At 39.6% G+C, this 17,191-nt stretch overlaps 1 protein-coding gene across 7 annotated transcripts in view; it reads right to left on the reverse strand.

Moving 5' to 3' along the window:
- LOC143132817 (C-terminal-binding protein 2) overlaps positions 1-17,191 on the reverse strand; it is a 99,515-nt gene that overhangs the window by 20,605 nt on the left and 61,719 nt on the right. For all 7 annotated transcript variants that reach the window (XM_076292621.1, XM_076292622.1, XM_076292623.1 and 4 more), the window contains 3 exons: positions 11,064-11,208; positions 10,714-10,920; positions 226-440 (listed from right to left, as the gene is read on the reverse strand). In XM_076292621.1, coding sequence (XP_076148736.1) covers positions 226-440; positions 10,714-10,920; positions 11,064-11,208 — 567 coding nt within the window. The remainder of the gene's footprint in view (positions 1-225; positions 441-10,713; positions 10,921-11,063; positions 11,209-17,191) is intronic.

Raw genomic sequence — 17,191 nt, forward strand, 5'->3', positions numbered from 1 at the left:
TTATGTGAGCTAACAAGCTAACGTTAGAAAGTTGACTGACAGATACATCAGACACCATCAATGGTTACAACAATGGTATAATCTGATATTAAAGTGTTTATTTATCGCTAGATTGTGAATAACCTACATGAAAATAATTGCTGACATTGCTGAAAGACCACTATCTTAAAGGAAAAAAAATATTCACTGTCGGTTGCTGTGTCTTGGCATGAATACAAAACTTACTTGTTTAATAGTGAAGTCATTGATGAGGTGGTGGTTGTGCTCATTCAAGCTGCAGTGCAGAGACACACAGTCTGAGTGGATGAGAAGATCCTGTAGGGTGGCCATACGTTGAAGGCCCAGGGATCGTTCAACACCATCAGGGAGGTATGGGTCATAAAAGATTACCCCAAAACCAAAGGCCTTTGCCCGCAAAGCCACTGCTTGACCCACACGGCCTAGGAAAACAACAACAACAAAAAATAGTTATACACAGGACACATTTTACTTATTTGGGGTAGCTACCCATCAACAACAAAGACTAACTAACATAATACAACAACATAATTAAGATATACACACTATACATACACATAACACACATTTATCTCAAGATTGCCACAACATGTGTCACAGACTGTACCAACAATCCATACAAGGCACGCCATCATAGCCAGTTAACAACATAGCTTAATTAATATAAAACAACAGGATACAACCATAAACAACTGGCTGGTGGCTGCCGCAACAAGCGTGTAACATGTCTGCCCACTTCCAAGACATTTTAAACATTTTAAGCAACAAAATGGTAGTGTTGCGTACCCAAACCTATTTCCAGCATGGCACCAATTCTGACGCAAATGGCAGTAATCAGACCAAATGAAAAGCCGGGCTTCGGTGCCACTCAAACGCTGTTTATTTAAACATCTGCCCTCTGTTATTCCAATGTTGCATGTAATAAAAGGATCACTGCAAGTCACCATCTTACCACACCAGAGCCGACAGTTGTCCATAGCTAATACAAATGCCTGAAGATGCCAAGGCTAGGGCTGTGGCCTAATCAAATTAATCATGATTATGACTTGAAACGATTGTGAAAACAACATAATCAAAATACAATGATTATTTTGCCATATTCAGTTTCATAACAATGCTCTCCTTTTGTCTTGAGCGGTCATGTGCATTATATTTTTGCATGTGTTTTTGGATTATATTTAAAATAATTATATTTAAATAGATTATATTTAAAATTCTATTTAAATATGTACAAAGTTTTGAAAGTGGTTGAGTTCCAAAATCACTTGAGTAATCATGTTTAATAATTGTGACCTCAATATTGAACAAAATAATCGTGATAATGATTTTTGCCATCATTGAGAAGCCTTAGCCAGGGCTTTATTTAAAACTAGGACACACTGTATTCAACAACGTGTGACCCCATGCCAAGTACATTAAAGGTGCATGATGTTGCATTTGTTTATGTTTATTTTTACATTTTAGTAGATGCTTTTGTCCAAAACAAAAATATTTAAAGTCTGACTGATTTATTTTTAATTCCAAAACACAAAAACATAGATTAAACTTTGTTTTTACTACTTGAAATGCTACACACACATTTTTATTACAACTATCATAGTCAGAGCAATATCCCTCCTTAAAGTCCTTTTGATGCTTCTTTTAATATACAAGTTATTGGGTGGATTGCTGTCTATGGATCGATGACGCTGTTGCTGATCTGGTTAATCTACCAATCGATAAACACCAGCTGGACTGTAAATTAAAATCAGTCATTTCTTTTTGCACTGGCAGCTTGTATTTTCTCTACAAATCCTATATGAAGTTCAGCGTTCACAGCACTCAGCGCTCTCAGCAGAACAAAGCTATTGACATAGACGTTCATCAATGTCACTTCTCTCTTGCAAGCCAATTACCGTATTTTCCGGACTATAAGTCACACTTTTTTTCCATAGTTTGGCTGGTCCTGCGACTTACAGTCAGGTGCAATATATATTATATATATATATATATATATATATATATATATATATATATATATATATATATATATATATATATTATTTAACATGTTTTTAAATGTTAATTCATATTAACTGACATGAACCCGACATGAAACATTACCGTTTACAGCCGCGAAAGAGCACTCCAGGCTTGTGGAATGAGATCGTTGGCTTGCGAGTCAGACATGTTTTTGGTGGGTTTGGGGGTGTCAACCCCGAGAAATGTATTAAATACTGTTATGTAAAAACACAAGTTCTGCGCACTTTCAGTCAGAGATTAGTGCTTGCACTATGCCTGAAACACGTGTGCATACCTAAATCCTCAAATTATGTCCGGGATTCTATTAATAGCCAGGCCTCAGATAATTGTCTACATTGTTTATAAAAAAATAAATCATGCATAATTAAAAAAAATAACTCCATTTAGGCTATCATAGACCTATTTGACAACCTGTACCGGCGAACGCTCTGCTTTGCTATATTGCGTGGAATTTACTAAGCGGTCACTTCATAGGCTACGTAAACATCGCTCATCACCGCCCATCCCTGTCGCTCATTGCGTGCCCACAGCTGAACCACAAGCACAGCTGAACGGAGATAACCGATTGCGACATTAAAAAGAATCAAAGTTTAGTGATCATAGGCTACATGATAATAAGATGTCAACAAGCAGCGACATACAGTAGCCCTAGTAGTTCTACTTCACTTTAAAAAAAATACTAGAACTATTTACTGCACGTAGACTAGGGCTATGCCTAGCAGATTCAGAAGTGGATGTCGTGAAAGTGAACAAACGATAGCCTATTAGAAAGGCAAACAAAAATTGCTTTTGACATTGTAGCCTACAATGAAGAAAACTGATGCTCTGAATACTGAATCAGCTGTCTCAAAGTTTCTATAGCCTAATTGATGCATTTAACCGGAATTTGGATTTAAGTTTTTCACCGCAAAACAGACGTGCACTGTTTTCATATATGGAGGAAAACCTAATCGCAATTAGCACTTCTCCTCCCACGTGTTTGCGTGATAGCCTACTCCCATAAATTCATCAATGCATATATATGTTCCATGGTAGCATGTTCAAATGTATCATGAAAATTGTTCTCATATCTTTAGTTGGGTATTGGATATGAGAAGAAAAAAAATGGATGTTCCATAACAGTGCATGTATATTAGAAGTCTGTGAAATGAATGTCCCACACTGTAGTTGGCAATATAGCATTATAGCATATGGCATTATAATTATACTGGCATTATAGTTTGATACTGCAGCTGAAGTTAGACTTGAAGAAGAATCTGTCTAATCACGGGTTCCATATTTTTAACAGCCATTTAATTATTGATAAATTCTAGGGCTGTAACGATTTACGATTCGAAACCGAAATCGCGACATTCATATCCACGATACTGTGTCGCGGTGTGAAAAGGCAGAATCGCGACACACCCTTTCTAGTGTTTCACGCAGTGCTTTGCAGCTTATGCGGCCACAAAAGCAACCCACAACTCCCGCTTTACTTATCGGTAGCCTACGTTGTCCAAAAACTAATAAATAAATAAATAAATAAATAATTTCATACCTCTCCTTGCTTTCATTGTAGACTATGTGTGCAACTTTACCAAACAGTATAGAAGTAAACCCCCTCTCCTTGCCCCGCTCTCTCTCGCGCTCCCTCCCGCTCACTCTCCCTCCCTCCCTCCCTCTCCTGCTCAATGAACACGCGCGACTTAAATAAAACATTCACAATCGTGAAAGCAAGGCTGCATAGACGACTAGCTAAATTACTATTAAATCCGCTTAGCATCATTAGCATGCTTTGTTTGATTAGCATTGTTTAAAACTCTTGCATTTGTTGACTGATCATCTCAATACCAACGTTTCCCAAAAGGGCCTGTCCCAAGGAGAACAAGTATTACCTTAAAACTTACACACATGGGGAAACTGAACAGTCCAATCAGTAGACTATGATAGGCTAAGCTATATGCTACTTTGTTTACAATATTTCCAGGCTTCAACCAGACAGCTGAATTAAAGAGGTAGAGTTGTAATAAAAAATAGTAGGCCTAGGCTATAGGCTAATCTGCATAAAGTGTGCTGTCATAAATATCAGTCATTCAGAAAAATATTTTTATATCAGGATATAAAATAATAGATATATTATATTGTAATCCTCTGGTGTTCTAAGGGAGGCTATTCAAATGTTTTTTAATAAAATGTCTAGCCCCCCCTCCCCCCCAAAAAAAAAAAGAAAAAAAAAAAAGAAAAATCGAGATTCTTATCGAACCGTGGGTCAAAAATCGTGATACAAACCGAATCGTGAGGTTGGTGTATCGTTACAGCCCTAATAAATTCATTACATTTCTATATTAACATGTTCTATTAAAGAAAAGATAGAAAATAACAATTTGTGTGTGCTGTAAAATGGTTAGAAGAAATGAAATCGAAATCAGATAAAATCGGTATCAGCAGGTGAAACTCTATGAAAAATCGGAAATCGGAACCGGCCCAAAAATTGCAATCGGTGCATCTTTACTAATAATCAAACAGTCCAAACGTAAATTAAATCCCAAACCAAACTAAACATCTTTTGATAGCCTGGTATGCCGCTTCAAACGAAACGCACGTCTCCAATAAAACGCACCACGTAAGAAATAAAGGCCTGGCAAGCCTGCCCCAAATAAAGGTACTGTGCTTTTAAATAAACCCCAGCCATAATTTGAGGATTTACAATAGTCCGTCTCCTAAACATTCCTCACCCGTTATCTAGACATGAATGAAAACATTTGAAAACAAAACACAGCCATAGGTTATTTTGAGAATGATTATGACTTTCTCCTCTGCATTGTCCTAACCGTTAAAACAAGGCATATGACGAGGCATTGCAACTGTTTACAGAGATTCACTATATAAGGTTGGCTGCAAAGATTAATATGCAGACTGTTACGATTGACTGACACACGCGCACACGCTTTAGACTATAGTCTTTCTACATGGGACCACACTTAAATAGTAATTGGTGTAAACTGGGACATTTTAGCGCCCCGACAGGCTTTTGCCGGGACTCGGGACACGCAACTCAAAATCGGGACTGTCCCGGTTAAACCAGGACATCTGGTCACATTCTGTGTAACTTGCCTTTTCAGATTAAATGTCCATACTGGTTAAGAAAGACATGTGAACAGTCTCTAAAATAAGGGTAGTCCTTAGTAGCCTAGAGTGTCATTGAAAGTTCGCACATTCTTTTAAACGCGCATCTTTTTTTCTCTCGCTCGCTCTTGGGGGTAGCCTGCTGAGCATTTGCTCTGCTGCCGATATGTGCGTGCGTCGACATTGCCCAAAATGCTTGATTGCATTGTCCACATTTTTAGCTAAATTTTCATGTACCATATCATCTTTGTTCAGTGAATCTTATGTAAATTGCTTTACAATTAGCCCTCGTTGGCTGCCTTCGCTATCGTCTCAGCTTGCAGCCATTCACTCCGTGCCTCCACATGCCCAAATTGCTTGATTGCATTGTCCACATTTTTAGCTAAATTTTCATGTACCACATCAGCATTTTTTGATCAGTGATTTTTTTGTAAATTGCTTTATTATTAAATTGTAAATTGGCCGCCTTCTTATCGCCCAGCTCACCTCACAGTACTGGTTCAATACTAGCCTGGGTGAACCCAGACAAACCTGTAAACAAATTTGAATTTGCTCTGCAGGTCAGATTACAGATTGACGCCCATTTCCGAATAACCAAAAACCCAGGATCCAATCACAGTCTCGTGCATTCAGCACAACCAATGGCTGTGCTGAGGGTGACCGGGTTTCCTTTAGATTTTGTTTTAGCAGTGGGGGCAGGTCAGTCCGCAAGTACTGCTAAAACAGCACTTTCTTTGGTTATAGTCTGCGATTCACATAGTAGTAGGCTTCACCGCAAGTGCATGGGCTACTGCCCAAACTGTGTGCTGTCGCCACATTTGCAAAATTGCTATAATCCCATTTACCTTTGCTACTAACCTACCAGTCGATACTTTTTACCTGCATCGAATCGCGATTGAGTGCACATCTAATGAGCTCCAGACCTCCACTGTCAAAGTTTCACTTTCGCTGTTGCGAGCTAATAGGCAACTATATGGGAAGTACTTTGAAGTTCCCTTTGAAAATTAATGGGTTTTCCTTAGCCTGTGCTACACCTTTCCACCAAGTTGTGCGGAAATTTAAGATGTTGACAGACCGCAGTAGCCTATGGCACAGTAAATGGAAGCTTTTGATAATGCATGCCACTAACATCTTAATCTGGCTAACGTCAGACCTCATCTCATTGAGATGGGGTCTGGGAACTAGGCATTTATTTTCTCGTATTTGAAACGTGGTTTACGAATGCCCAGAGCCGTTTATTGGGCGCTACGAATGCCTATCAAATGCGTCTGTACGTAGCTCATAACGGCTTCGGTGTGTCGTCATCGTCTTGCTGCCCTCCCTCCGTTCTGTGAATAAAATCGCGCGCATAAGGCAGCATGGGAAAACCCAGGCTACTAACATCTATGAAAACAATACACACTGCGTTCCAAATTATTATGCAAATTATATTTTTCTCAGATTTTCCTAAATAGCTGATGCAAATGACAGTCAGTATAATTTTCAAGTCATCAACCATTAGAGAATAATTCAAATTTTATTGAACAAACCTCCCAATGATAACAAAAAAACTCAAAATGCACTGTTCCAAATTATTATGCACAACAGACATTTTACAGGTTATAAAGAACACAAAATCGTCATTTGTTGAATTTGAAGCATTAGGTCATAAATTAAATCAAAAGTTATTTCAATCAAAAACATCTTAATAGGCCAAGTTACATGTTAACATAGGACCCCTTCATTGACATCATCTTCACAATTCTTGCATCCATTGAACTTGTGAGTTCTTGGAGTTTTTCTGCTTTAAAGGGGAACTTGGCAAATATTTCAACGTAATAAACCCGTTTAGAAATCATTTGGATGGTTAAATGACCTGTTCCGGTGAAAATGGTGACTTTTCCCGCTGCACCTAGCGTCCCCAGGTGGAAAACCAACCTAAATCGTGTTTCTTACCTTGTAACATCCACATTGTCTGCCGAACTTATGCTAACCGTTTTGCTAGCTTGTAAACAAATCCATGTGCTTTATCGTTATCTTTTTCCACAGTTTGAAATAGCATAATGCACAATTTCTCCAGCAGAGGGGGAAATCCTGCCAAGTTTCCCTTTAATGTCTTTGCAGGATGTCAGAATAGCCTCCCAGAGCTGTTGCTTGGATGTGAACTGCCTCCCACCCTCATAGATCTTTTGCTTGATGATGCTCCAAAGGTTCTCAATAAGGTTGAGGTCAGGGGAAGATGGGGGACATGAGTTTCTCTCCTTTCATGCCCATAGCAGCCAATGAACCAGAGGTATTCTTTGCAGCATGAAATGGTAAATGATAAAGATGATTTTGCTACGGAAGGGACGGTTCTTCTTTTTTTATTTATAACCTTTTATTTTTGTACCACGGAAGAAAGTGGTCAGTCAGAAACTGTACATACTTTGCCGAGGTCATTTTCACACGGTCAGGGACCCTAAAGGGGCGTACCAGTTCTCTCCCCATGATTCTGGCCCAAAACAAGACTCCGCCACCTCCTTGCTGATGTCTCAGCCTGGTTGGGACATGGTGGCCATTCACCAACCAACCATTACTCCATCCATCTGGACCATCTACGGTTGCACGACACTCATCCGTAAACAAAACCGTTTGAAAATTAGTCTTCATGTATTCCTGAGCCCACTGCAACCATTTCTGCTTGTGAGCATTGTTTAGGGGTGGCCGAATAGTAGGTTTATGCACACTTGCAAACTTCTTGAGGATCCTACACCTTGAGGTTCGCGTGAATCCAGAAGCACCAGTGGCTTCAAATACCTGTTGGCTGCTTTGCTATGGCATTTTAGCAGATGCCCTCTTAATCCTATGAATTTATCTGGCAGAAACCCTTCTTAATATGCCTTTATCTGCACGAACCCGCCTGTGCTCTGAATCAGCGCCAAATTTCTTCACAGTACGATGATCACACATACGTTTTCGGGAAATATCCAATGTTTTCATACCTTGTCCAAGGTAGTGGGCAATTTCACGCTTTTCAGCAGCAGAGAGATCCTTTTTCTTTCCCATATTGCTTGAAACTCACCTGGCAAACTTATTATCACAGATGTCTGAGATTGATTTCAATGACCCAAAGAGCCCTGAGACACAGTACCATCCATGAGTTTAATTGAAAAACAAAAAAAATGATGTGTATGACCAGGGCTTTGAACCGATTTTTTTCCCCAATCGGTTCGTTCCGAACAGAAACGGAATTATAACGTTTCCGGTTATGAGTTCCACCAATAAATTGACGTTCCCGAACCGGTTAGAACAAAAAAATACTGTTCCCGGAACAGTTAATTTCGTTCCTGTCAGCTGTTTAATGCTATAGAATTATGTCACATCTTTCTCATCCGGCTTAAACCAAATGTAATAATATTACAACCATTATTAAATAATAATAATTATATTATTAATCATAATAATAATTAAATAGGCCTACAATTATTTCAAATGTGTAGTTTATTGTTAAAAGAGAAAATTTCCACACAAACGTAACGACATTATTAAGACACGTGGTTATGCCACTCGGGCAACAACAAATTCCAACTGTCGGGGGGAAAGGCCATCCAGTAGGCCTACTCATACCGTAACAAGCCATCTGTGCATTAGGCAAACAGAGGTGTTGGCGCCATTTAGCCAAATGTTCGCTAGTCCATCATTAACGTGGAGTCGACAAATATAGCTAATGATATTGTGTTTGGAATGAGCGTTTTAATTAACGATGGATCGTAATTTACCTCTTATTTAAGATGGTAATTTGCGCAGGAAAATAATTACTTTTTTTTTTTAGTTAATTAGGCAACGAAAACTTTGAGGAACGAAATAAAACCGGTATTAACCGGTTACCATTATTTTTAAATAAGTGTTCCTGTTCCAGAACATAAAAAATAATAACGTTTCCGGTTTCGTTTCTGTTCCCTGTAAAATACAAAAAGTTCCCGTTTTTCGTTTTCGTTCCTTGAACCGGTTCAAAGCCCTGTGTATGACACTTAAATCCAATTTGCATAATAATTTGGAACACGGTGTATTTATGGAATAAAACTCTGATTAGCATTGTTGTTTATGGTTAAGCTGCAATGATGTGAGTACTAGCCAGCAGAGGGTAGTTATAGCCTACTATGTACCCGGGCAATATTGTGCGCTTGCCCTAATTCTAAAAAAAGTAGCCACAGCTACAACACAACACTGCAGAAGAAAGTTGATGTTTTTACAATAAACTAGGCTACATTAACACAACATGTGGAGTGAAACTGGACGGGCCATAATAACCTCTGACTATTGTTAAATTGCAATGTCAGCGACAGCCAGCGGGGTCGGATATGTCCACAGAATCAAACTACAGTACATTGTGCATCTGCCCTAATTCTGATACTGTGCTGCCATTAATTATCCCAAAATCAACGTATAGGAAACACTGTTAACTAACAAATTTCCTGCAGGAAACACGGCAGACATTACCAGGACATAACATGTTCTCACTTCTAAAAAGATCACTTGGAACACTCTTTCCAAGCATTTATATTATGTATATTGTGAAGAAATCTGTTCACTGGTCTACATACATGTTTCAACACATAGATATGATAGGCACAGAGGCAAGATACATTTTCGATAGCTGACCTATTTATTAATGTCAGAAATCTAAATTCAAGTGAGTACCCGAATAAAAACTGAATCATTTACTGGAGCTTAATATAAACTATTCCATTCTGCCTCAGATCTGCCATTCATTCCTGTTCTATGAAGAAACTTGATTTGATAAATGAAGAAACTCGACTTAACCCATTATTAGTCCATATTCCCTCATTCTATGTCAACATAAGCACTTAATTTTAAGTCATCTGAATATAGGTTATAGTACAAGCTCATGGCCATTTGTTGTAAGTGCATCCCATAATTTACAACACTTGTCAATACATAATCATTTCTCTGAAAATGCATTCATTGCTAAACTATTACCTACTGAATTAAGCAAAACTGCAGACTGTGCAGTAGGCAGTTGAATTTCGTGGAGGTCTGACCATGTCTCCATATAACATCCTAGAAATTCCACTGACACATGTACTCATGTCTATCAGATTAGGGTACCATGATCTGCTCCCCTCACCGTGATAACTGGTTTGGTTGCATACAGTAGATCACCATCTCAGTCAAAGAGCATACTGTATGTTTGCAGTCTAGTTTGTTTACACACTATTTGGCCTAACATAAACTTTGTGAAAATATTGCCCCATGAAAAGACCATTAATATTTTTGACAACTCCTTAGCAGAATTAGCTTACATTTTAGTGTGCAAAGGCACAATGGCATCACTGCATTCTCACTGTTTGGATGGTAAATGAATGAGATGCTATGATGCACCCTAAAGGCTTTTCATTGTGGCATGTTTTGCAATGTCTATTTTATAGCTACAACAAATTTTAAATGTGTGTTGCACATTGTAAAATCACATTTCAAGTCTATAGCCTGTGGGATTTACAGTCGAATCAAGCCTCTAAAAAAACAAGTATTTTGGGTCACCCCAATATGATTTATATAATATTACAAAATCCCAACTCCATTGCTCACCCAGACCAATGATGCCTAAAGTCTCCCCTCTGATACGAGCAGCTCCACCAGCCACCTCTCTTATCTGCTCTACACTGGCAGCGCGGGTGCCCTCTCGCAAAGCCTGGTGCATCCATGTCACGCGGCGGTACAAGTTCAGGATTAAACACATGGATGTGTCTGCTGTCTCTTCTACTGAAGAGGCCGGAACATTGCACACTGCAATACCTTGTGGATGAAAGGAAAGGAGAGTAAAAAAAAAACAAAAAAAACAAGGGTTAATGCTGGTATTGGAGACAAAGAATGGAAAAAACAAAAACAAAAAAAACTGACAACCATGATTTAACAGAGACAAAAATATTTTGTCTCACCCAACTCAGCTGCTGCTTTGATGTCCACGTTGTCAAAACCACTCCCAATTCTTACAATAACCCGAAGACCCTTGAATTTTTCAAGGTCGTCTCTTGAGAGTGTGATTGTATGGTAGAGCAAAGCACCAACTGCCTCATTCAGTACCTGTTGAGTTCATTAAGATAAAATCAGCAAGCATTATTCCCAGACCTCCTCACCAAAGAGCATTACTCACAATTGTAACCTCAATCTGTTACTGTCTCACATAACCTTGGACCCTTAATTTGTGTATGGTCATTCCATGCCAGCTCGCCCAGAACTCAGAACTTCTTATTATTCATTAGGGGTGTAACGGTACACTAGTCACAGCCAGGTATGTACCTCTGTTTTGAAGTCAAGTTAATTATAAACTTTCATAAACACGAACATGAAAATGAACATGAAACATGGAAAAATCAAGCAATGTGTTCAAATATATTTGAATATCTACGACCCCCCCCCCAAAAAAAAAAAACACTGTAAGGAACAGCACAGCACAAACAATAATGTGACAACTTAAACAGCAGCAGGAGTAATCCTAATTCATTTCTTAATATTGTTTGCTATAAACACCAATCTATCAACTTGATCTGGATCATGTGCAGCTCTCTTTTTATTGACAATGTTCCCCGCGGTGGACAACACACATTAAAAGCGCAAAAGCCTGTCGGGGCGCTAACATTTCCCGGTTTAGCCTATACCACTATGAAAGTGTCCCGGTTTTCAGCGATTACATAGCCGACTTGGTCGTATTACAGTCCGATCATTAGGCTAACTAAACCCACGTAGAAAGACTATAGCCTAAAGCATGGGTCGGGAACCTGGGGCTCACGAGCCACCAGTGGCTCTTTTGCTGCATGGCCGGGGCTTTCAGACGAAATGGATTGACGAAAGATGAACAAAAAAAACAACTTGCAATCAAGGGATAAGCTTAGGCCAAGTAGAATGCTAAATAACAGTAAATATTAGTTATATTAAAATTACAAGGCTTCGTGGAAAATATGTAGGTCTATCCGAGTAATTTAATATAACTTTCCACCTCACTTGACTCCGTAACCGTAGCCTGCACAATATTGTTACATTCGTGGTTCGTTGCTATGTCAATATCAAACATATATATATATATATATATTTATCGCACACTGCAACGAGTTAGTATTGCTGTGTTAACCATGTTCGGTTCCACTTGTAGAAATCTCTCACATATGAAAAATATAAACACAAACCTTGGCTCACGTTTAAATGGTGAAAGCCTCAATTGACCTGTCGCTAAGCCCCGCCCCCCATTGTTACCGTGTAAAACTCGGACAAACATACCAGACTTGATTAGAAATACATTATGGAGAATGGCAGCTGACAGTATATCAAAGCAGTCTTTGAGGAAGTTTTGGTTGCTAAAGGATTTCATTTCCTCCAGAAGCAATCAAAGGGGACTTAATTATGCTATAAAGGGGTATATTCAAAACTTTAAAATATATACAAGGTGACAATCTTAAAGTGGAGGTGAGTAGCCAGATCACCGTGCAAAAACCACGGAAGTTAACGTTAATGCTAGCTAGCTAGCTAGTTGAAGATTGAGACTGAGATATGTTAGGTTACATTAAAGGAACCATATGTAAGATTGTGGCCAAAACTGGTACTGCAATCACTTTCAAATTACTGTAGAGCGGTGTATCCCCTCCCCCTCCCCCCTGACTCGAGGTTGCCAACCCGATGCCGAAACACAACTGACTTCGTGATTAGTAGATAGGTGGAGGGTGGCGCATCAGGCCAAAACACAACATGACATGACAAAACACAACATCAACATCAGTTGAGGGCTGCAACTTCACTTTTTAAATGACAATATCCTGGCTGGACTACTGTTGTCAGTGATATAAGTATTTGAAATGAACATGATTTCTTAATGTCTAATGACATACCAGGGCCATTTTATGATTAATTGAAATATATTTCTTACATACGGTTCCTTTAACATTCGATGTAGTAAGAATATAGTAGTTGGCTAATGAACATTTTCATCTTGGGATTTGACAGGGAACCTGGTTACTGTGCCCACGTTGTTGGCTTAGTAGCCTACATTACAGAGCTGTTGCAAATGCGAGAGACGTCCTGTAGGCTACTGTTGATGAATTATACCCCGTTTACTAGCCACTCTGGGTACCGCTATCGGTATTACACGTACCCCATGCACAACGTTTGACCATGGTTATCCGTCGGGGTTTTTTTATGGAAATAAACTCCATAATTAACCACTAATTTGTAATGTTATGCTTCCTCCCTGTTGTTATGGAGTTGTTCGAGCTGATGTCCGAGTCTGTTGAGGCTGGACTGTCATTGGCTCATCTGCGTTCTAAGGGTGGCGCTTAGCGACAGGTCAATTCTTGCATGAAACTTCACCTCAGCCAGCCAGACTACAAGTCCATCACCAAATATAATCTCTAGTAGTTTAGGGCCAATCTCTAGTAGTTTAGGGCCAATCTCATTTCTCTGTTTTACCCCTTCTCCTTAGTTTTGCGTGTTCACGTGAGAGGAAGGGCTATCCCAATTCTCTTTTGGATCAAGGGGTAGGGCTAAGGGGAAGGGGTAGATACCCCTTAAAACCAAGCATTTTTGCGAGCTTACTTGAAACCGAGGGGTAAGAGAAATACCCAACATACACCGATCACTGCTGGAACAGTTTGTTATGTTGTTATAGGCTAGGTTTGCCCAGGTTGGTTTTGTTGCCGTTTTTGGAGCCTGGGCTGTCCACAGAGATCGTTTTTTTTTACAGTGTATTCAGGACACAGACAGCTAGCGGTTGGTTAGGTAATGTTTGCAGTAAGTGACATAAAATGTTTCAGCCTAAAAAAGTGTGGCATCGCTTAGAGCACCTTTAACAACACATCATTATTTGTGCAAAATGTCTCGTATTTTACATATTTCCATGTCTGATACCCCGCGAACTGGCAGCATACAATGTCCGAAATGTGAAGTCCAACAGCAGCTAAATTCTCAGAACTTTTTTAACGCTCGTCTGATATGAATGCTGCATACTGCTGTCGACTCCTCGCATCTAGGCTATTACAGGTAGCGATTGCTTCTGATGTCAAATAACGACCATTTGGATATTAAAATATCGAAGGAGTTGTGGGATGTGGGATCTCATTTCCAAGGGGAATATTTTCACACCTATGTTTTGCCACTCGGTTTCGAGGGACATGGGCTAGGGGTAAGATGAAGGGATAGGGGAAGGGGAATGGGTAAAGCAGAGAAATGAGATTGGCCATTAGGCCTAATGTTCAATTTCGCCAATGACATGTCAACGGTACTTGAGTGTTGTGTTGTTAACTAAGATGTTATTTTGCATACCAAAGGACACTGGGAAAATAGGGGGTAGTGTTTAGCCTACATGGGAAGCCTACAGGCCTATACTTCTGTCATTCCACTTTATATTTCAAGTTACTTGCACATTAGCCTACTTTTAAAACTAGAAAATGTATTTAAAAATCCTCTGTTGATGAAAGTAACTGTAAGTTAAATATCCAAACTTTTTCTAGTAACTGTCTTTATGTGGCTCTTCTGAGATTAAAAATAAATAATATAATAAATAATAAAAATAAATAATTCCAGGCAAAAAAGGTTCCCGACCCCTGGCCTAAAGCGTCCAGCGTATGATTTTGACAATGTGTGTGTGCGTGTGTGTTTGCATATGTCGGTCAATCGTAGCGGTCTGCATAATCTTTGCAGCCAATGTTACAATGTATCTCTGTAAACATTGTTGCAATGCCTCTTCATATCTGCCTCGTTTTAATGGTTAGGTTATATAGCTACGCTACGACAATGCCTAAGAGAAAGTCATCATTCTCAAAATAACCTATGGCTGAGAGTTAAATGTTTTCATGCATGTCTGGATAATGGGTGAAGAATGTTTAGGAGACAAACACCGGACTATGCGCGCATGTTTTAGGCATAGTGCAGGCCCTTTTCTCTGACTGAAAGTGTGCAGAACTTGTGCATTTACATAATAATATTTAATACATTTTCCCAGGGCTGACACACCCGAACCCATTTGGATGTTAACACAACAGGTGAGCGCGAAGATTGTATGTCAAGGATGCGTAAGTAAACTGTTTTTTGCAAAGTCGGCAAACTACCTTATCTTTAACGGTTACTTTACCATCTACAGTGTAGAACCTAAAATATTTCCAGAGTTGGGGTCGTAATTGTCCGCTCAAGCTGGCTGTTCTGGGGCGCGTTTCCCAAAACCATAGTTGCTAACTAAGTTAGCAACTTTGTTGGCTGCAATGCAATTTCCCATTGCCAACCAACTAAGTTGCTAAGTTGTAAAAGCAATTTACAAAAGATTCACTGAACAAAAATGCTGATTTAGTACATGAGAATGTAGCTAAAAATGTGAAGAATGCAATGCAATCAAGCATTTTGGACGATATATTGGCTCAAGCTGGCAGAAAAGGCAACATGCCGATGTGCGTTTTATTTGGAGACTGTTTTGCGAGACAGAGACTGAGTTTGCTGCTGATATTCTGGGGATAGGCTACAACATAGCCAATGTAGGACTTTAGCCTTTTAATATATTTGCTGCATTGGATCAGTCTTTCTAGAACAGGCAAGAGCTTTCTAGCCTCACGTCAGCAGCGCTGCATCACCCATATACATTAAAACAACCAGCGGATGGTGGGCGGGTGCGGTTTTGAAAATTGGTCAAAAAACTTTGGTGCTGATGGATGATAAGTTTTGCTATGCAGTTATGGTTGAAATAATAGCCCATCAGCGCATCTCTAGTGTGTGTGCCTCTCTCTCGCTCAGAGGGGAGGGGGAGGCTGAGGGGTCCATCAAGCATGGATTCTAAACTCTGTGGTGGATAGGATCTACAATTAGGTGTTAATTAATATTACTACGCTAGGTCGAAGTACTCCCAAGTGCTATTGCGCCACACATTGTAGTTCTCCTGTTTATTCGCTTGGAAAATCGCAACGTTTCATGTTGTGTGACCGTAGACATTTTTTATCAACTACTCGTGCAACTGTATTTAAGTCGGGAAAACGTGGATGTTTTTTATTACTTCTACGTCTGGCTACGCCTGAGCCCGCTAGCATAGCAACATGCTAACACATTCACCGCGCACCAGGAATCGTGGTCTATTGTCAGATGATCATCTTCTAGCATTCTACAAGGGGCTTTGGAGCGGTCAAGTGGGGCAGGGGAAGGAGAGGGCTTTACTGAGGCAACAGGACTAAACCACGGTGTTGAATGTTTGGCTGAGAAATGCCAGTGTTGAAAACTACCTTGTTTCAGTCTCTACTTTTCCTTAGTAGTGTGGTGGTAGTTATCTTTTACCACCCCACCTCGGTGTTTCTGCCCTGCACTCCATTTATTTGTTTTGATTTATCGTTCTATTCTTGTGTTCCTTATGGTCTCTGTCTGCCCTCTCATTCATGGGTTTGTGTTCAGTTATTTGTTGATAAATAAAACACTGATGCATGAATATGAATGATTGTGCATAGTTTTTCAAGATACAACAACCCTCAGGACAGTGCATATTGTAGGTTACAAGTGTGCATGTGTGGCCTGTAAACTACATGTACAAAATTCACAGATGCAGACATTAGCTTAATTCTTATTTTACATTCAGAGCTGTTTTGGATTTCATATTGGTCATTGACTTTCTGATGGCTTGCTTCTCAAATTATGGCTGCAAGGGTGGTCTGGGGTTGTCCAATGATCTTGGTGCTCGTCCTAATGGCTCTGTTGAGAGGCCCTTTGTTCAGCTCACTCAGGGAGCCAAACCAGAGACTTTCTAATGAGGAGACACAGCACTCAAAAGATCCTCCATAGAAAGGCATGGGGTTAGTTTGTAACGCCAATATGGCAGTTGTCTACACATATCCCTTCATATGTGAAGCTGTCTGTAATAAATGCACTTGAGTAACAAATCTGCGATCTCTATTGTCTCTATCTATTGTGGTTACAATCTTTTGAGTCCTACCACACCAGGTGATGTTATAAATGAAATCGATACACTGAATCATGCAAGAACCTCTTGTGACCTTCACAAACTCATTACAACATACAATAGTCCAAGGAGCAAGTAGCTGCCAAAAGCTCC

The sequence above is a fragment of the Alosa pseudoharengus genome, unplaced genomic scaffold (assembly GCF_046254945.1).
Source record: "Alosa pseudoharengus isolate Yale_2024_CS ecotype anadromous, Long Island Sound unplaced genomic scaffold, YU_APseudo_1.1 YU_APseudo_1.1_scf_19, whole genome shotgun sequence".
Taxonomy (NCBI): domain Eukaryota; kingdom Metazoa; phylum Chordata; class Actinopteri; order Clupeiformes; family Clupeidae; genus Alosa; species Alosa pseudoharengus.